The 23,631-nt window shown below is 46.3% G+C and overlaps 1 protein-coding gene across 2 annotated transcripts in view; it reads right to left on the bottom strand.

Moving 5' to 3' along the window:
* The window catches only part of LOC130293820 (trichohyalin-like), a 117,883-nt gene extending 94,463 nt beyond the window's left edge, over positions 1-23,420 (bottom strand). For both annotated transcript variants that reach the window (XM_056542960.1, XM_056542961.1), the window contains exons 1-2: positions 23,282-23,420; positions 8,291-8,408 (exon numbers count right to left, since the gene is read on the bottom strand). In XM_056542960.1, coding sequence (XP_056398935.1) covers positions 8,291-8,339 — 49 coding nt within the window. In that variant the 5' untranslated portion in view covers positions 8,340-8,408; positions 23,282-23,420. The remainder of the gene's footprint in view (positions 1-8,290; positions 8,409-23,281) is intronic.
* Between the last annotated feature and the right edge of the window lie 211 nt (positions 23,421-23,631).

The raw sequence follows: 23,631 nt of genomic DNA, 5'->3' as shown, positions 1-23,631 counted from the left end.
TCAGCGCGCCCCTGATATAAATCACTGCAGGATCAGCGCGCCCACGATATAAATCACTGCAGGATCAGCGCGCCCACGATATAAATCACTGCAGGATCAGCGCGTCCCTGACATAAATCACTGCAGGATCAGCGCGTCCCTGACATAAATCACTGCAGGATCAGCGCGTCCCTGATATAAATCACTGCAGGATCAGCGCGCCCACGATATAAATCACTGCAGGATCAGTGCACCCCCGATATAAATCACTGCAGGATCAGCACGCCCACGATATAAATCACTGCAGGATCAGCGCGCCCCTGATATAAATCACTGCAGGATCAGCGCGCCCCTGATATAAATCACTGCAGGATCAGCGCGCCCACGATATAAATCACTGCAGGATCAGCGCGCCCCCGATATAAATCACTGCAGGATCAGCGCGCCCCCGATATAAATCACTGCCGGCTCCAGCGCCCCCCGATATAAATCACTGCAGGATCAGCGCGCCCCCGATATAAATCACTGCAGGATCAGCGCGCCCCCGATATAAATCACTGCAGGATCAGCGCGCCCCCGATATAAATCACTGCAGGATCAGCGCGCCCCCGATATAAATCACTGCAGGATCAGCGCGCCCCCGATATAAATCACTGCAGGATCAGCGCGCCCCCGATATAAATCACTGCAGGATCAGCACGCCCCTGATATAAATCACTGCAGGATCAGCGCGCCCCCGATATAAATCACTGCAGGATCAGCGCGCCCCCGATATAAATCACTGCAGGATCAGCGCGCCCCTGATATAAATCACTGCAGGATCAGCGCGCCCACGATATAAATCACTGCAGGATCAGCGCGCCCACGATATAAATCACTGCAGGATCAGCGCGTCCCTGACATAAATCACTGCAGGATCAGCGCGTCCCTGACATAAATCACTGCAGGATCAGCGCGCCCACGATATAAATCACTGCAGGATCAGCGCACCCCCGATATAAATCACTGCAGGATCAGCGCGCCTCTGATATAAATCACTGCAGGATCAGCGCGCCCCCGATATAAATCACTGCAGGATCAGCGCGCCCCCGATATAAATCACTGCAGGATCAGCGCGCCCCCGATATAAATCACTGCATGATCAGCGCGCCCCCGATATAAATCACTGCAGGATCAGCGAGCCCCCGATATAAATCACTGCAGGATCAGCGCGTCCCTGACATAAATCACTGCAGGATCAGCGCGTCCCTGACATAAATCACTGCAGGATCAGCGCGCCCACGATATAAATCACTGCAGGATCAGTGCACCCCCGATATAAATCACTGCAGGATCAGCGCGCCTCTGATATAAATCACTGCAGGATCAGCGCGCCCACGATATAAATCACTGCAGGATCAGCACGCCCCCGATATAAATCACTGCAGGATCAGCGCGCCCACGATATAAATCACTGCAGGATCAGCGCCCCCGATATAAATCACTGCAGTATCAGCGCCCCTGATATAAATCACTGCAGGATCAGCGCGCCCCCGATATAAATCACTGCAGGATCAGCGCGCCCCCGATATAAATCACTGCAGGATCAGCGCGCCCCCGATATAAATCACTGCAGGATCAGCGAGCCCCCGATATAAATCACTGCAGGATCAGCGCGCCCCTGATATAAATCACTGCAGGATCAGCGCGCCCCTGATATAAATCACTGCAGGATCAGCGCGCCCCTGATATAAATCACTGCAGGATCAGCGCGCCCCTGATATAAATCACTGCAGGATCAGCGCGCCCACGATATAAATCACTGCAGGATCAGCGCGCCCACGATATAAATCACTGCAGGATCAGCGCGTCCCTGACATAAATCACTGCAGGATCAGCGCGTCCCTGACATAAATCACTGCAGGATCAGCGCGCCCACGATATAAATCACTGCAGGATCAGTGCACCCCCGATATAAATCACTGCAGGATCAGCGCGCCTCTGATATAAAACACTGCAGGATCAGCGCGCCCACGATATAAATCACTGCAGGATCAGCGCGCCCCCGATATAAATCACTGCAGGATCAGCGCACCCCCGATATAAATCACTGCAGGATCAGCGCGCCCACGATATAAATCACTGCAGGATCAGCGCCCCTGATATAAATCACTGCAGGATCAGCGCGCCCCCGATATAAATCACTGCATGATCAGCGCGCCCCTGATATAAATCACTGCAGGATCAGTGCGCCCACGATATAAATCACTGCAGGATCAGCGCGCCCCCGATATAAATCACTGCAGGATCAGCGCGCCCCCGATATAAATCACTGCAGGATCAGCGCGCCCCCGATATAAATCACTGCAGGATCAGCGCGCCCCCGATATAAATCACTGCAGGATCAGCGCGCCCCCGATATAAATCACTGCAGGATCAGCGTCCACCTGACAGAGTCACAATGTCTGTGGAGGTCCTCTGTCCACTACAGGGATCACACAGGGGCCCCGGTCACCATTTATGACCACACAGGGGCCCCAGTCACCATTTATGATCACACAGGGGCCCCAGTCACCATTTATGATCACACAGGGGCCCCAGTCACCATTTATGATCACACAGGGGCCCCAGTCACCATTTATGATCACACAGGGGCCCCAGTCACCATTTATGATCACACAGGGGCCCCAGTCACCATTTATGATCACACAGGGGCCCCAGTCACCATTTATGATCACACAGGGGCCCCAGTCACCATTTATGACCACACAGGGGCCCCAGTCACCATTTATGATCACACAGGGGCCCCAGTCACCATTTATGACCACACAGGGGCCCCAGTCACCATTTATGATCACACAGGGGCCCCAGTCACCATTTATGACCACACAGGGGCCCCAGTCACCATTTATGACCACACAGGGGCCCCAGTCACCATTTATGATCACACAGGGGCCCCAGTCACCATTTATGACCACACAGGGGCCCCAGTCACCATTTATGATCACACAGGGGCCCCAGTCACCATTTATGACCACACAGGGGCCCCAGTCACCATTTATGGCCACACAGGGGCCCCAGTCACCATTTATGACCACACAGGGGCCCCAGTCACCATTTATGACCACACAGGGGCCCCAGTCACCATTTATGATCACACAGGGGCCCCAGTCACCATTTATGACCACACAGGGGCCCCAGTCACCATTTATGATCACACAGGGGCCCCAGTCACCATTTATGACCACACAGGGGCCCCAGTCACCATTTATGGCCACACAGGGGCCCCAGTCACCATTTATGACCACACAGGGGCCCCAGTCACCATTTATGACCACACAGGGGCCCCAGTCACCATTTATGATCACACAGGGGCCCCAGTCACCATTTATGACCACACAGGGGCCCCAGTCACCATTTATGATCACACAGGGGCCCCAGTCACCATTTATGACCACACAGGGGCCCCAGTCACCATTTATGGCGCCTCTATTGTAGGCACCGCAGAGCGTCGCACCTGCTGAGGACGGCTGCAGATCTATTTCTCCTAAAACAAACAGAGACCGGAGAAGACGACTCCAGCCCAGACCGGACGTCACATCCGCCATCTTACAGACAACTCTCAGCATGTCCTGACTGCCGCTGTCTGTGGAAGTTTTGCAGCATCTGGAGGGCCACAGTTTGAGACCACTGGTCTAGTAGATCTATTAGAAATCTCCACAGAGAGGACATCGCGCTCCGTCCACAACCGGTTTATATTTCATCTCCATAAATCCCGCCTATTGTTCTCACAGCTCCTGCGTCTCCATGGTAACAGACTACAAACACTCACAGTGTAGTCAGGTCCTGCAGTCACATTCCTTTACTGGACAAGTGCTGTATATACAGGTTATTGTGCTCATCGCCCCCCCAATCCGGGCGTCATCTCCTCAGTGGGGGCAACAATGCGCCCAGGAGAACGGCCAAAATCTACAATCTGTGTCCAAAGTCAAACCTACAGATGTTTACTGAGGGGACTCCGGGGGTCAGGAGGGGGGGGAAATGAATGGCTGACCCGGTGACCTCTGACCTGACAGGTGACCTCTCTCCCAGGATCCTCTCCTGCACTCAGAGCTTTATATTATATTCCAGCTCAGCCCATGTGATCAGGGGTCGGACCCCATATCCCCAATCCGGGGTCTAGAGGGCGGAAACCTCCAAACTATGGGGGAGATTCATCACAACCCGCCCATAGCAACCAATCAGATCGCTGCTTTCAGAGGCCTTTTATAAAAATGAAAGAAGCGATCTGATTGGTTGTTATGGGCAACTCAGTAACTTCTCCTCTGCGCAGATTGTGATAAATCTCCCCCGATGTGCGGAAAACGGGTGTAAGAAAGAAGTAATCAAGATGTTCCCCCGGACACACACACACAGTCCCCGGACACGCACACACAGTCCCCGGACACACACACAGTCCCCAGACACACACACAGTCCCCAGACACACACACAGTCCCCGGACACACACACAGTCCCCGGACACACACACAGTCCCCGGACACACACACAGTCCCCAGACACACACACAGTCCCCGGACACACACACAATCCCCGGACACACACACAATCCCCGGACACACACACAATCCCCGGACACACACACAATATCCCCGGACACACACACAGTCCCCGGACACACACACAGTCCCCAGACACACACACAGTCCCCGGACACACACACAGTCCCCGGACACACACACAGTCCCCAGACACACACACAGTCCCCGGACACACACACAATCCCCGGACACACACACAATCCCCGGACACACACACAATCCCCGGACACACACACAATATCCCCGGACACACACACAGTCCCCGGACACACACACAATCCCCGGACACACACACAATCCCCGGACACACACACAATATCCCCGGACACACACACAGTCCCCGGACACACACACAATCCCCGGACACACACAATCCCCGGACACACACACACAATCCCCGGACACACACACACACAATCCCCGGACACACACACACACAATCCCCGGACACACACACAATCCCCAGACACACACACAATCCCCGGACACACACACACAATCCCCGGACACACACACACAGTCCCCGGACACACACACAATCCCCGGACACACACACAATCCCCGGACACACACACAATATCCCCGGACACACACACAGTCCCCGGACACACACACAGTCCCCGGACACACACACAATCCCCGGACACACACACAATCCCCGGACACACACACACACAATCCCCGGACACACACACACACAATCCCCGGACACACACACAATCCCCAGACACACACACAATCCCCGGACACACACACACAATCCCCGGACACACACACACAGTCCCCGGACACACACACAATCCCCGGACACACACACAATCCCCGGACACACACACAATCCCCGGACACACACACAGTCCCCGGACACACACACAATCCCCGGACACACACACAATATCCCCGGACACACACACAGTCCCCGGACACACACACAGTCCCCGGACACACACACAGTCCCCGGACACACACACAATCCCCGGACACACACACAATCCCCGGACACACACACAATCCCCGGACACACACACACACAATCCCCGGACACACACACACACAATCCCCGGACACACACACAATCCCCAGACACACACACAATCCCCGGACACACACACACAATCCCCGGACACACACACACACAATCCCCGGACACACGCACACAATCCCCGGACACACGCACACAATCCCCGGACACACGCACACAATCCCCGGACACACACACACAATCCCCGGACACACACACACAATCCCCGGACACACACACACAATCCCCGGACACACACACACAATCCCCGGACACACACACACAATCCCCGGACACACACACACACAATCCCCGGACACACACACACAATCCCCGGACACACACACACAATCCCCGGACACACACACACAATCCCCGGACACACACACACAATCCCCGGACACACACACACAATCCCCGGACACACACACACAATCCCCGGACACACACACACAATCCCCGGACACACACACACAATCCCCGGACACACACACACAATCCCCGGACACACACACACAATCCCCAGACACACACACACACACAATCCCCAGACACACACACACACACAATCCCCAGACACACACACACACACAATCCCCAGACACACACACACACACAATCCCCAGACACACACACACACACAATCCCCAGACACACACACACACACAATCCCCAGACACACACACACACACAATCCCCGGACACACACACACACACAATCCCCGGACACACACACACACAATCCCCGGACACACACACACAATCCCCGGACACACACACACAATCCCCGGACACACACACACAATCCCCGGACACACACACACAATCCCCGGACACACACACAATCCCCGGACACACACACAATCCCCGGACACACACACACAATCCCCGGACACACACACACAATCCCCGGACACACACACACAATCCCCGGACACACACACACAATCCCCGGACACACACACACAATCCCCGGACACACACACACAATCCCCGGACACACACACACAATCCCCGGACACACACACACACAATCCCCGGACACACACACACACAATCCCCGGACACACACACACACACAATCCCCGGACACACACACACACAATCCCCGGACACACACACACACAATCCCCGGACACACACACACAATCCCCGGACACACACACACAATCCCCGGACACACACACACAATCCCCGGACACACACACACAATCCCCGGACACACACACACAATCCCCGGACACACACACACAATCCCCGGACACACACACACAATCCCCGGACACACACACAATCCCCGGACACACACACAATCCCCGGACACACACACAATCCCCGGACACACACACAATCCCCGGACACACACACAATCCCCGGACACACACACAATCCCCGGACACACACACAATCCCCGGACACACACAATCCCCGGACACACACAATCCCCGGACACACACACACACAATATCCCCGGACACACACACACACACACAATATCCCCGGACACACACACACACACAATATCCCTGGACATACACACACAATATCCCCGGACACACACACACACAAAATCCCCGAACACACACACATACAATCCCCAGACACACACACACACAATCCCTGAACACACACACACACAATCCCTGAACACACACACACACACAATCCCCGAACACACACACACACACAATCCCCGAACACACACACACACACACACAATCCCCGAACACACACACACACACAATCCCCGAACACACACACACACACAATCCCCGAACACACACACACACACACACAATCCCCGAACACACACACACACACACAATCCCCGGACACACACACACACACAATCCCCGAACACACACACACACAATCCCTGAACACACACACACACACAATCCCCGAACACACACACACACACACAATCCCCGAACACACACAAACACACACAATCCCCGAACACACACAAACACACACAATCCCCGAACACACACACACACACACAATCCCCGGACACACACACACACACACAATCCCCGGACACACACACACACACAATCCCCGGACACACACACACACAATCCCCGAACACACACACATACAATCGCCAGACACACACACACAATCCCCGGACACACACACACACACACAATCCCCGGACACACACACACACACAATCCCCGGACACACACACACACACAATCCCCGGACACACACACACACAATCCCCGAACACACACACACACACAATCCCTGAACACACAAACACACACACACACACACAATCCCCAAACACACACACACACACAATCCCCGGACACACACACACACACACAATCCCCGGACACACACACACACAATCCCCGAACACACACACATACAATCGCCGAACACACACACATACAATCGCCAGACACACACACACAATCCCCGAACACACACACATACAATCGCCAGACACACACACAATCCCTGAACACACACACACACACACACACACATACAATCCCCAGACACACACACAATCCCTGAACACACACACACACAATCCCTGAACACACACACACACAATCCCTGCCCATAAAACTGTATCCAGTCTACACAATCATTAATGAGGCTGTAACGTCGTTTCATGAATATTCACCAACAAAATAACAGATACACAGAAAATGAGAAAAAAGAATGAGGAAAATCCCGGAGTAGTCACCGACCTTCATTGACCCGCGGCAGATTGGATTTATCGATCGGAATATCGGTCATGATTTGATCTCGATTTAACCCTTGTGCGATTCCAGTGTTTCAGTTCACATTAAAGAACCATGAAAGAGGCTGAAATAGAGGAAAAACACAAAATAAGGAGGATGCAGAACAGAAGATTCCGGAGGCTTGAAGGACTTATCCAGTACTGGAAGAAACAGCGCCCCCCATGTCCTCAGGTGTGATGCAATATTACAGCTCAGTGCCAGTAAAGTGAATGAAGCCAAGTTGTAATATCAGACACAAACTGAGGACAGGGGCGGCGCTGATTTTAGAATTCGCAAGTTCTGCTGACAATTCCTGGACAACCCCTTAAAACCCAGTGTCATCTCTGTATAAGGAGACGTGTCCGTCATCTCTGTATAAGGAGACGTGTCCGTCATCTCTGCATAAGGAGACGTGTCCGTCATCTCCGCATAAGGAGACGTGTCAGTCATCACTGTATAAGGAGACGTGTCAGTCATCACTGTATAAGGAGACGTGTCAGTCATCACTGTACAAGGAGACGTGTCAGTCATCACGGTACAAGGAGACGTGGCAGTCATCACTGTATAAGGAGACGTGTCAGTCATCTCTGTATAAGGAGACGTGTCAGTCATCACTGTATGAGGAGACGTGTCAGTCATCACTGTATGAGGAGACGTGTCAGTCATCTCTGTATAAGGAGACGTGTCAGTCATCTCTGTATAAGGAGACGTGTCAGTCATCTCTGTATAAGGAGACGTGTCAGTCATCTCTGTATAAGGAGACGTGTCAGTCATCACTGTACAAGGAGACGTGTCAGTCATCACTGTACAAGGAGACGTGTCAGTCATCTCTGTATAAGGAGTCGTGTCAGTCATCACTGTACAAGGAGACGTGTCAGTCATCACTGTATAAGGAGACGTGTCAGTCATCACGGTATAAGGAGACGTGTCAGTCATCACTGTATAAGGAGACGTGTCAGTCATCACTGTATGAGGAGACGTGTCAGTCATCTCTGTATGAGGAGACGTGTCAGTCATCTCTGTACAAGGAGACGTGTCAGTCATCTCTGTACAAGGAGACGTGTCAGTCATCTCTGTATAAGGAGACGTGTCAGTCATCTCTGTATAAGGAGACGTGTCAGTCATCTCTGTATAAGGAGACGTGTCAGTCATCTCTGTATAAGGAGACGTGTCAGTCATCACTGTACAAGGAGACGTGTCAGTCATCTCTGTATGAGGAGACGTGTCAGTCATCTCTGTATAAGGAGACGTGTCAGTCATCACTGTACAAGGAGACGTGTCAGTCATCACTGTACAAGGAGACGTGTCAGTCATCACTGTATAAGGAGACGTGTCAGTCATCACTGTACAAGGAGACGTGTCAGTCATCTCTGTATAAGGAGAGGTGTCAGTCATCTCTGTATAAGGAGACGTGTCAGTCATCACTGTATAAGGAGACGTGTCAGTCATCACTGTATAAGGAGACGTGTCAGTCATCTCTGTATAAGGAGACGTGTCAGTCATCACTGTATAAGGAGACGTGTCAGTCATCACTGTACAAGGAGACGCGTCAGTCATCTCTGTATAAGGAGAGGTGTCAGTCATCTCTGTATAAGGAGACGTGTCAGTCACATGACTGGAAATCAAAACAATTTGAAGAATCTGTAAATACCACAATTTCCCCCTATTAAATATAAACACAAGATGGCCGCCGTTCATCAGTCAGGGGGAACTACATGTGTCACATTACATAACAAGCGTAAAATAAAGAGCAAAAATGAGAAGACGGCCGGACTGACACAACTACCCTATGAATCGCCATCCATGCGCACCCCCACATCTCCCCCTACTCCCTCCCCCCCCCCGCGCCATGTAAATCCTGAAGATTAGGAAGTTCTATAAATAAGGCCCCGATAGAGGAGGAAACTTTTAAAAAGTCACATGATAAAGCTTAAAGGAAAACTCTGGACAAAACTGATGGTTAATACAGGGAACAAGGGGGCGGAGCATGACGTCTCCTCTGATGTCCTCTGTGTCAGGCCCCGCCCCCCCGAGAGCCGCACTAAGAATAACATGGAAAATCCTATCAAATCCTACTATGTAAAGGGGAAGGTACAGGACAAGACAAAAAGGGCCCCAGAATCCGCACCGATCCGAACACAATCCGTCTCTTGTATTACAGGTTACTATAAAAACTCCTCAATATAAAAGAGACCGAAGAAAATAGAAGAAAATGTGAAAAACATCAAGAAAGGAACCGTCCAAGAAAATGGTGTAAAAATAGTAAAAAGAAAGATTTGTATTTATGTCTTATTAGAATCTAAATCTACACATGGGGAAAATGTAAAATTGTTCCCTTTTAGACTATACCCCAGAGCTGTACTCACTATTCTGCTGGTGAGGTCACAGTGTACATACATTACATTACTTATCCTGTACTGATCCTGAGTTATATCCTGTATTATACCCCAGAGCTGTACTCACTATTCTGCTGGTGAGGTCACTGTGTACATACATTACATTACTGATCCTGTACTGATCCTGAGTTATATCCTGTATTATACTCCAGAGCTGTACTCACTATTCTGCTGGTGAGGTCACTGTGTACATACGTTACATTACTTATCCTGTAATGATCCTGAGTTATATCCTGTATTATACCCCAGAGCTGTACTCACTATTCTGCTGGTGAGATCACTGTGTACATACATTACATTACTTATCCTGTACTGATCCTGAGTTATATCCTGTATTATACCCCAGAGCTGTACTCACTATTCTGCTGGTGAGATCACTGTGTACATACATTACATTACTTATCCTGTACTGATCCTGAGTTATATCCTGTATTATACCCCAGAGCTGTACTCACTATTCTGCTGGTGAGGTCACAGTGTACATACATTACATTACTTATCCTGTACTGATCCTGAGTTATATCCTGTATTATACCCCAGAGCTGTACTCACTATTCTGCTGGTGAGGTCACTGTGTACATACATTACATTACTTATCCTGTACTGATCCTGAGTTATATCCTGTATTATACTCCAGAGCTGTACTCACTATTCTGCTGGTGAGATCACTGTGTACATACATTACATTACTTATCCTGTACTGATCCTGAGTTATATCCTGTATTATACCCCAGAGCTGTACTCACTATTCTGCTGGTGAGGTCACTGTGTACATACATTACATTACTTATCCTGTACTGATCCTGAGTAATATCCTGTATTATACTCCAGAGCTGTACTCACTATTCTGCTGGTGAGGTCACTGTGTACATACATTACATTACTTATCCTGTACTGATCCTGAGTTATATCCTGTATTATACTCCAGAGCTGTACTCACTATTCTGCTGGTGAGGTCACTGTGTATATACATTACATTACTTATCCTGTACTGATCCTGAGTTATATCCTGTATTATACCCCAGAGCTGTACTCATTATTCTGCTGGTGAGGTCACTGTGTACATACATTATATTACTTATCCTGTACTGATCCTGAGTTATATCCTGTATTATACTCCAGAGCTGCACTCACTATTCTGCTGGTGAGGTCACTATGTATATACATTACATTACTTATCCTGTACTGATCCTGAGTTATATCCTGTATTATACTCCAGAGCTGTACTCACTATTCTGCTGGTGAGGTCACAGTGTACATACATTACATTACTTATCCTGTACTGATCCTGAGTTATATCCTGTGTTATACCCCAGAGCTGTACTCACTATTCTGCTGATGAGGTCACTGTGTACATACATTACATTACTTATCCTGTACTGATCCTGAGTTATATCCTGTATTATACTCCAGAGCTGTACTCACTATTCTGCTGGTGAGGTCACTGTGTATATACATTACATTACTTATCCTGTACTGATCCTGAGTTATATCCTGTATTATACTCCAGAGCTGTACTCACTATTCTGCTGGTGAGATCACTGTGTACATACATTACATTACTTATCCTGTACTGATCCTGAGTTATATCCTGTATTATACCCCAGAGCTGTACTCACTATTCTGCTGGTGAGGTCACTGTGTACATACATTACATTACTTATCCTGTACTGATCCTGAGTAATATCCTGTATTATACTCCAGAGCTGTACTCACTATTCTGCTGGTGAGGTCACTGTGTACATACATTACATTACTTATCCTGTACTGATCCTGAGTTATATCCTGTATTATACTCCAGAGCTGTACTCACTATTCTGCTGGTGAGGTCACTGTGTATATACATTACATTACTTATCCTGTACTGATCCTGAGTTATATCCTGTATTATACCCCAGAGCTGTACTCATTATTCTGCTGGTGAGGTCACTGTGTACATACATTATATTACTTATCCTGTACTGATCCTGAGTTATATCCTGTATTATACTCCAGAGCTGCACTCACTATTCTGCTGGTGAGGTCACTATGTATATACATTACATTACTTATCCTGTACTGATCCTGAGTTATATCCTGTATTATACTCCAGAGCTGTACTCACTATTCTGCTGGTGAGGTCACTGTGTACATACATTACATTACTTATCCTGTACTGATCCTGAGTTATATCATGTATTATACCCCAGAGCTGTACTCACTATTCTGCTGGTGAGATCACTGTGTACATACATTACTTATCCTGTACTGATCCTGAGTAATATCCTGTATTATACCCCAGAGATGTACTCACTATTCTGCTGGTGAGGTCACTGTGTACATACATTACATTACTTATCCTGTACTGATCCTGAGTTATATCCTGTATTATACTCCAGAGCTGTACTCACTATTCTGCTGGTGAGGTCACTGTGTACATACATTACATTACTTATCCTGTACTGATCCTGAGTTATATCCTGTATTATACCCCAGAGCTGTACTCACTATTCTGCTGGTGGGGTCACTGTGTACATACATTACATTACTTATCCTGTACTGATCCTGAGTTATATCCTTTATTATACCCCAGAGCTGTACTCACTATTCTGCTGGTGGGGTCACTGTGTACATACATTACATTACTTATCCTGTACTGATCCTGAGTTATATCCTTTATTATACCCCAGAGCTGTACTCACTATTTTGCTGGTGAGGTCACTATGTATATACATTACATTAATTATCCTGTACTGATCCTGAGTTATATCCTGTATTATACTCCAGAGCTGTACTCACTATTCTGCTGGTGAGATCACTGTGTACATACATTACATTACTTATCCTGTACTGATCCTGAGTTATATCCTGTATTATACTCCAGAGCTGTACTCACTATTCTGCTGGTGAGGTCACTGTGTACATACATTACATTACTTATCCTGTACTGATCCTGAGTTATATCCTGTATTATACTCCAGAGCTGTACTCACTATTCTGCTGGTGAGGTCTCTCTGTATATAGGGGTAAATTGTATAGAAGTATGATATATGTGTACGGTATTTAGGACAGGTTATATATATATATATATATATATATATATATATATATATATATATATATATATACACACTGCTCAAAAGAATAAAGGTAACACATAACCACCACAACGTAACTCCAAGTCACTGACACTTGTGTGAGATCCCACTGTCCACTCAGGAAGAACACTGATTGACAATCAATTTCACATGGAACAGACAACACGTGGAAATTATAGGCAATTAGCAAGACATCCCCAATAAAGGAGTGGTTCTGCAGGTGGTGACCACAGACCACTTCTCAGTTCCTATGCTTCCTGGCTGATGTTTTGGTCACTTTTGAATGCTGGCGGTGCTTTCACTCTAGTGGTAGCATGAGACCGAGTCTACAACCCACACAAGTGGCTCAGGTAGTGCAGCTCATCCAGGATGGCACATCAATGTGAGCTGTGGCAAGAAGGTTTGCTGTGTCTGTCAGCGTAGTGTCCAGAGCATGGAGGCGCTACCAGGAGACAGGCCAGTACGTCAGGAGACGTGGAGGAGGCCGTATGAGGGCAACAACCCAGCAGCAGGACCGCTACCTCAACCTTTGTGCAAGGAGGAGCAGGAGGAGCACTGCCAGAGCCCTGCAAAATGACCTCCAGCAGGTCACAAATGTGCATGTGTCCACTCACACGGTCAGAAACAGACTCCATGAGGGTGGTATGAGGGCCCGACGTCCACAGGTGGGGGTTGTGCTTACAGCCCAACACTGTGCAGGACCTTTGGCATTTGCCAGAGAACAACAAGATTGGCAAATTCTCCATTCGTGCCCTGTTCACAGATGAAAGCAGGTTCACACTGAGCACATGTGACAGACATGACAGAGTCTGGGGACGCTGTGGAGAACGTTCTGCTGCCTGCAACATCCTCCATCATGACCGGTTTGGCGGTGGGTCAGTAATGGTGTGGGGGGGCATTTCTTTGGGGGGCCGCACAGCCCTCCATGTGTTACCAGAGGTAGCCTGACTGCCATTAGGTACAGAGATCCTCAGACCCCTTGTGAGACCATATGCCGGTGCGGTTGGCCCTGGGTTCCTCCTAATACAAGACAATGCTAGACCTCATGTGGCTGGAGTGTGTCAGCAGTTCCTACAAGAGGAAGGCATTGATGCTATGGACTGGCCGCCCGTTCCCCTGAATCCGATTGAGCACATCTGGGACGTCTCGCTCCATCCACCACAGACTGTCCAGGAGTTGGTGGATGCTTTAGTCCAGGTCTGGGAGGACATCCCTCAGGAGACCATCCTCCACCTCATCAGGAGCATGCCCAGGCGGGGAGGTCATACGGGCACGTGGAGGCCACACACTACTGAGCCTCATTGGGACTTGTATTAAGGACATTACATAAAGTTGGATCGGCCTGTAGTGGGGTTTTCCTCTGTGATTTTGAGGGTGACTCCATATCCAGACCTCCAGGGGTTAATGATTTCCATTGATAATTTTTGGTGATTTTGTTGTCAGCGAATTCAACTATGTAAAGAGGAAAGGATTTCATACGATTAGTTCAGATCTACAATGTGTTATCGCAGGGAGACCTTACTAGGTTATTGAGCAGTGTATATACAGTATATATATATCTCACTAGAGGACGATTTGTATACACTCGGAGTCAGGATGGATTTCATGGGGATTTATAATACTAGTGATCAGGATATGCTGGGAGTTGTAGTGCTCGGGGTCTCTGTAGTATAATACTAGTGGTCAGGATATGCTGGGAGTTGTAGTGCTCGGGGTTGGGGTCTCTGTAGTATAATACTTGTGGTCAGGATATGCTGGGAGTTGTAGTGCTCGGGGTCTCTGTAGTATAATACTTGTGGTCAGGATATGCTGGGAGTTGTAGTGCTCGGGGTCTCTGTAGTATAATACTAGTGGTCAGGATATGCTGGGAGTTGTAGTGCTTGGGGTTGAGGTCTCTGTAGTATAATACTAGTGGTCAGGATATGCTGGGAGTTGTAGTGCTCGGGGTTGGGGTCTCTGTAGTATAATATTAGGTATCAGGATATGCTGGGAGTTGTAGTGCTCGGGGTTGAGGTCTCTGTAGTATAATACTAGTGGTCAGGACATGCTGGGAGTTGTAGTGCTTGGGGTTGAGGTCTCTGTAGTATAATACTAGTGGTCAGGATATGCTGGGAGTTGTAGTGCTCAGGGTTGAGGTCTCTGTAGTATAATACTAGTGGTCAGGATATGCTGGGAGTTTTAGTGCTCGGGGTCTCTGTAGTATAATACTAGTGGTCAGGATATGCTGGGAGTTGTAGTGCTCAGGGTTGGGGTCTGTAGTATAATACAAGTGGTCAGGATATGCTGGGAGTTGTAGTGCTAGGGGTCTCTGTAGTATAATACTAGTGGTCAGGATATGCTGGGAGTTGTAGTGCTCAGGGTTGGGGTCTCTGTAGTATAATACTAGTGGTCAGGATATGCTGGGAGTTGTAGTGCTCGGGGTTGGGGTCTCTGTAGTATAATACTAGTGGTCAGGATATGCTGGGAGTTGTAGTGCTCAGGGTTGGGGTCTCTGTAGTATAATACTAGTGGTCAGGATATGCTGGGAGTTGTAGTGCTCGGGGTTGGGGTCTATGTAGTATAATACTAGTGGTCAGGATATGCTGGGAGTTGTAGTGCTCGGGGTTGGGGTCTCTGTAGTATAATACTAGTGGTCAGGATATGATGGGAGTTGTAGTGCTCGGGGTTGGGGTCTATGTAGTATAATACTAGTGGTCATGATATGCTGGGAGTTGTAGTGCTCGGGGTTGGGGTCTATGTAGTATAATACTAGTGGTCAGGATATGCTGGGAGTTGTAGTGCTAAGGGTTGGGGTCTCTGTAGTATAATACTAGTGGTCAGGATATGCTGGGAGTTGTAGTGCTCGGGGTCTCTGTAGTATAATACTAGTGGTCAGGATATGCTGGGAGTTGTAGTGCTAAGGGTTGGGGTCTCTGTAGTATAATACTAGTGGTCAGGATATGCTGGGAGTTGTAGTGCTCGGGGTCTCTGTAGTATAATACTAGTGGTCAGGATATGCTGGGAGTTGTAGTGCTCTGGGTCTCTGTAGTATAATACTAGTGGTCAGGATATGCTGGGAGTTGTAGTGCTCGGGGTCTCTGTAGTATAATACTAGTGGTCAGGATATGCTGGGAGTTGTAGTGCTCGGGGTTGGGGTCTCTGTAGTATAATACTAGTGGTCAGGATATGCTGGGAGTTGTAGTGCTCGGGGTTGGGGTCTCTGTAGTATAATACTAGTGGTCAGGATATGCTGGGAGTTGTAGTGCTCGGGGTTGGGGTCTCTGTAGTATAATACTAGTGGTCAGGATATGCTGGGAGTTGTAGTGCTCAGGGTTGGGGTCTCTGTAGTATAATACTAGTGGTCAGGATATGCTGGGAGTTGTAGTGCTCAGGGTTGGGGTCTCTGTAGTATAATACTAGTGGTCAGGATATGCTGGGAGTTGTAGTGCTCAGGGTTGGGGTCTCTGTAGTATAATACTAGTGGTCAGGATATGCTGGGAGTTGTAGTGCTCGGGGTTGGGGTCTGTAGTATAATACTAGTGGTCAGGATATGCTGGGAGTTGTAGTGCTCGGGGTCTCTGTAGTATAATACTAGTGGTCAGGATATGCTGGGAGTTGTAGTGCTCGGGGTTGGGGTCTCTGTAGTATAATACTAGTGGTCAGGATATGCTGGGAGTTGTAGTGCTCGGGGTTGGGGTCTCTGTAGTATAATACTAGTGGTCAGGATATGCTGGGAGTTGTAGTGCTCGGGGTTGGGGTCTCTGTAGTATAATACTAGTGGTCAGGATATGCTGGGAGTTGTAGTGCTCGGGGTCTCTGTAGTATAATACTAGTGGTCAGGATATGCTGGGAGTTGTAGTGCTCGGGGTCTCTGTAGTATAATACTAGTGGTCAGCATATGCTGGGAGTTGTAGTGCTCGGGGTTGGGGTCTCTGTAGTATAATATTAGGTATCAGGATATGCTGGGAGTTGTAGTGCTCGGGGTCTCTGTAGTATAATACTAGTGGTCAGGACATGCTGGGAGTTGTAGTGCTCGGGGTTGGGGTCTCTGTAGTATAATATTAGGTATCAGGATATGCTGGGAGTTGTAGTGCTCGGGGTCTCTGTAGTATAATACTAGTGGTCAGGACATGCTGGGAGTTGTAGTGCTCGGGGTCTCATTTTTAGTAATTTAGTGGATGACATTTTCTCTCCTGTCAGAATGAACATCGTGAAACCACAAAGAAATGTGCGCAGGAGCAGAAGTCACATGACTGCGAGGAATCACTGATGGTGAAAACACGACAGGACCCGACAGGAGCTCCACACCCCGCGAGGTGTGCGCCAAATAAGAGACGGCCTAAAGGAAATCACCGTATAAAGGAGAAAATATTAATGAGAGATCAAGGGAAACTCCAGAAAATGGGGGAAACGGAAAAAAGACGAGAAGAGAAATAACTGCGGAGCCGAAAAATCCACCAGAACCATGTGACCTGCCCCACAGATACATAGATACGAGATAGATAGATATGAGATAGATAGATATGAGATAGATAGATATGAGATAGATAGATATGAGATAGATAGATAGATAGATATGAGATAGATGGATAGATAGATAGATAGATAGATATGAGATAGATAGATATGAGATAGATAGATAGATATGAGATAGATAGATAGATAGATATGAGATAGAGATAGATACGAGATAGATATGAGATAGATATGAGATAGATAGATAGATACGAGATAGATAGATACGAGATAGATAGATACGAGATAGATAGATACGAGATAGATAGATATGAGATAGATAGATACGAGATAGATAGATATGAGATAGATAGATATGAGATAGATAGATATGAGATAGATAGATAGATAGATATGAGATGGATAGATAGATATGAGATAGATATGAGATAGATAGATAGATAGATATGAGATGGATAGATAGAGTGGGGATCAAAAGTTTGGGCCCCCCAAGTACAAATTTGTATTAATGTGCATAAAGAAGCCAAGGAAAGATGGAAAAATCTCCAAAAGGCATCAAATTACAGATTAGACCTTCTTATAATATGTCACCAAAAGTTACAATTTATTTCCATCGTTTACACTTTCATAATAACAGAAAACAAAAAAATGGCGTCTGCAAAAGTTTGTGCCCCCTGCAGAGTTAATATCTTGTACTGCCCCCTTTGGCAAGTATCACAGCTTGTAAACGCTTTTTGTAGCAGCCAAGAGTCTTTCATTTCTTGTTTGAGGTATCTTTGCCCATTCTTCCTTACAAAAGTCTTCCAGTTCTTTGAGATTTCTGGGCTGTCTGTCCTGCACTGCTCTTTTAAGGTCGATCCATAGATTTTCAATTATGTTAAGGTCAGAAGATTGTAAAGGCCATGGCAAAACCTTCAGTTTACGCCTCTTGATGTAATCCCCCGTGGATTTCGAGGTGTGTTTAGGATCATTATCCATTTGTAGAAGCCATCCTCTCTTTAACTTCAGCTTTTTCACAGATGGCATCAAGTTAGCATCCAAAATTTGCTGAAATTTTATTGAATCCATTTTTCCTTCTATTCGTGAGATGTTCCCTGTGCCACTGGCTGCAATACAACCCCAAAGCATGATTGATCCACCCCCATGCTTAACAGTTGGACAGAGGTTCTTTTCATTAAATTCTGTTCCCCTTCTTCTCCAAACGTACCTTTGCTCATTCCGGCCAAAAAGTTCAATTTTAACCTCATCGGTCCACAGAACTTGTTTCCAAAATGCATCAGGCTTGTCTATATGTTCATTTGCAAAGTTCAAATGCTGATTTTTGTAGTGAGGACGTAGAAGAGGTTTTCTTCTGATGACTCTTCCATGAAGACCATATTTGTACAAGTATCTCTTTATAGTTGAATAGTGTACCACAACTCCAGTGTCTGCCAGATCTTTCTGGAGGGATTGTGCAGTCAAACGTGGGTTTTGAATTGTTTTTCTCATAATCCTGCGAGCATTTCTGTCTGATATTTTTCTTGGTCTTCCAGATCTTGCTTTAACTTCCACTGTTCCTGATGACTGCCATTTCTTAATTACATTCCGAACAGAGGATATTGACATCTGAAAACGTTTTGCTATCTTCTTCAGCCTTCTCCAGCTTTGTGAGCGTCAACTATTTTCAGTTTCAGATTTCTAGACAACTGCTTAGAAGAACCCGTGGTGCTGATTGTTGGGACAAGGTCAGATGAGTCTGGGCATTTAAAACCTTTGAGATTGACATCACGTGGTCTTCCCAGATGATGATTGAGAACAATCCATGACACTGGCCGGTCTCAGCTTTGTAAAGGGGGCAGTGCATGCTATAAACTCTACAGGGTGCACAAACTTTTGCAGATGCCATTTTTTTGTTTTCTGTTATTTTGAAAGTGTAAATGATGGAAATAAAATGTAACTTTTGTTGGCATATTATAAGAATGTCTAATCTGTAATTTGATGCCTTTTGGCGATTTTTCCATCTTTCCTTTATCTTTCTTTATGCACATTAACCCCTTAACGACGCAGGACGTAAATGTACGTCCTGGTGACATGGTACTTAACGCACCAGGACGTACATTTACGTCCTGAGCATAACAGCGGGCATCGGAGCGATGCCGGCATCATGCGCGGCAGGTCCCGACTGTGGAACCGCAGCCAGGGACCCGCCGGTAATGGCGGCCACCGCGATCCCGCGGATGTTCGACATTAACCCCTCAGATGCCGTGATCAATACCGATCACGGCATCTACAGCATCGCGGTCACTTAACAGGATGATCGGATCGCCAGCAGCGCTGCCGCGGTGATCCGATCGTCCTGCACGGCAGCCGGAGGTCCCCTCACCTGGCTCCGCTGCCTTCCGGGAGTCTTCTGCTCTGATCTGCCTTCCCGCAGACCAAAACAGAAGATGACCGATAACACTGATCAGTGCAGTGTCCTATATATAGCACTGAACAGGATTAGCAATCGAATGGTTGCTATAAATAGTCCCCTATGGGGACTATTAAAGTGTAAAAATAAAAGTAAAAAAAAAAAGTAAAAAAAAAATGTGAAAAACCCCCTCCCCCAATAAAAACGTAACTTTTCCCATTTTTGCTATTTTACCCCCAAAAAGTGTAAAAAAGTTATTTTATATACATATTTGGTATCGCCGCGTGCGTAAATATCCGAACTATTAAAATAAAATGTAAATGATCCCGTACGGTGAACGGCGTGCACGTAAAAAAAAGTCAAAAATAGCTGCTTTTTTATAACATTTTATTCAAAAAAAAAATTATAAAAAATGTAATAAAAGTTTTGTATAAGCAAATATGGTATTAATAAAAAGTACAGATCACGGCGCAAAAAAGGAGCCCTCATACCGCCGCTTATACGGAAAAATGAAAAAGTTATAGGTCTTCAAAATAGGGGAATTGTAAACGTACTAATTTGGTTAAAAAGTTTGCGATTTTTTTTAAGCGCAACAGTAATAGAAAAGTCTATAATCACGGGGATCATTTTAATCTTATTGACCCTCAGAATAAAGAACACGTCATTTTTACCCTAAATTGTACAGTGTGAAAACAAAACCCACACAAATAGTATTTTTTTGGTTGCGCCGTACATTTTATGATATAATGAGTGATGTCATTACAACGGACAACTGGTCGCGCAAAAAACAATCCCTCATACTAGTCTGTGGATGAAAATATAAAAGAGTTATGATTTTTTGAAGGCGAGGAGGAAAAAATGAAAACGTAAAAATTTAATTGTCCTTAAGGGGTTAATACAAATTTTTACCTGGGGTGCCCAAACTTCTGATCCCCATTGTAGATATGAGATAGATAGATAGATAGATAGATAGATAGATAGATATGAGATAGATAGATAGATAGATAGATATGAGATAGATAGATAGATAGATAGATATGAGATAGATAGATAGATATGAGATAGATAGATAGATAGATAGATAGATAGATAGATAGATAGATAGATAGATAGATATGAGATAGATATGAGAGATAGATATGAGATAGATATGAGAGATAGATATGAGATAGATAGATATGAGATAGATAGATAGATAGATAGATATGAGATAGATATGAGATAGATAGATAAATATGAGAGATAGATAGATATGAGAGATAGATAGATATGAGAGATAGATAGATATGAGATAGATAGATAGATAGATAGATAGATATGAGATAGATAAATATGAGAGATAGATAGATAGATATGAGAGATAGATAGATAAATATGAGAGATAGATAGATAGATAGATAGATAGATAGATATGAGATAGATAAATATGAGAGATAGATAGATATGAGAGATAGATAGATATGAGATAGATAGATGTGAGATAGATAGATGTGAGATAGATAGATGTGAGATAGATAGATGTGAGATAGATAGATGTGAGATAGATAGATGTGAGATAGATAGATGTGAGATAGATAGATGTGAGATAGATAGATGTGAGATAGATAGATGTGAGATAGATAGATATGAGATAGATAGATATGAGATAGATAGATAGATAGATATGAGAGATAGATAAATATGAGAGATAGATAGATATGAGATAGATAAATATGAGAGATAGATATGAGATAGATATGAGATAGATAGATAGATAAGAGATAGATAGATATGAGATGGATAGATATGAGATAGATAGATATGAGATAGATAGATATGAGATAGATAGATATGAGATAGATAGATATGAGATGGATAGATATATAGATATGAGATAGATAGACATGAGATAGATAGATATGAGATAGATAGATATGAGATAGATAGATATGAGATAGATAGATAGATAGATAGATATGAGATAGATAGATAGATATGAGATAGATAGATAGGAGATAGATAGGAGATAGATAGATAGGAGATAGATAGATATGAGATAGATAGATATGAGATAGATAGATAGATAGATATGAGATAGATAGATATGAGATAGATAGATATGAGATAGATAGATATGAGATAGATATATAGATAAATAGATATGAGATAGATAGATATGAGATAGATAGGAGATAGATAGATAGATAGATATGAGATAGATAGATAGATAGATATGAGATAGATAGATAGATATGAGATAGATAGATATGAGATAGATAGATATGAGATAGATAGATAGATAGATATGAGATAGATAGATAGATAGATATGAGATAGATATTAGATAAAGGATAGTGAAGGCCCCACTGTTCCCCATCATTATACACAGTACTGTTAACCCTGTCAGTGCCGGACTATGTGATCGCAGGGCTGGATATACAGAGATATAGATATAGATAATCTCCTCATTATATATACAGCAGCAATAATGACTGGGATCCAGTCGGTCCCCGCAGATCTCTAGGATCCATCATTAACCCATTGAGGACCCCCCGGTGTTGCCGCATTGCTCTGATGGGGATGACAGCTCCGGGCGGTGATGGCGCAGTGTGCACGGTGTGTGCGGTATCAGTGCGGTATTATTGCGGGGCTCCCCCGGTACCTGCTCGGATGGGTCCCGGCTCCCGGTCGCTGTTGGGCGGACTCTCCTCCTCCTCCCCCCGCACAGCTGTATCTGCAACAATGTAACGAGCTGGAGGACGGCGGCCGCGGGGGGACAAACCTCCTCCCAGAAGCCTCTGCTAGAGCTCAGTGTCCAGAGGCTGCGGGAAAGGTGTCACCAGATACAGGGGAGGATAGAGGAGGATATAGGGGAGGATACAGGAGGATACAGGAGGAGGATATAGGAGGAGGATACAGGAGGATACAGGAGGAGGATAGAGGAGGATACAGGAGGAGGATAGAGGAGGATACAGGAGGATATAGGGGAGGATACAGGAGGATACAGGAGGA

This window comes from Hyla sarda, chromosome 10, assembly GCF_029499605.1.
Source record: "Hyla sarda isolate aHylSar1 chromosome 10, aHylSar1.hap1, whole genome shotgun sequence".
Taxonomy (NCBI): domain Eukaryota; kingdom Metazoa; phylum Chordata; class Amphibia; order Anura; family Hylidae; genus Hyla; species Hyla sarda.
This window is presented reverse-complemented; position numbering and strand designations above follow the sequence as displayed.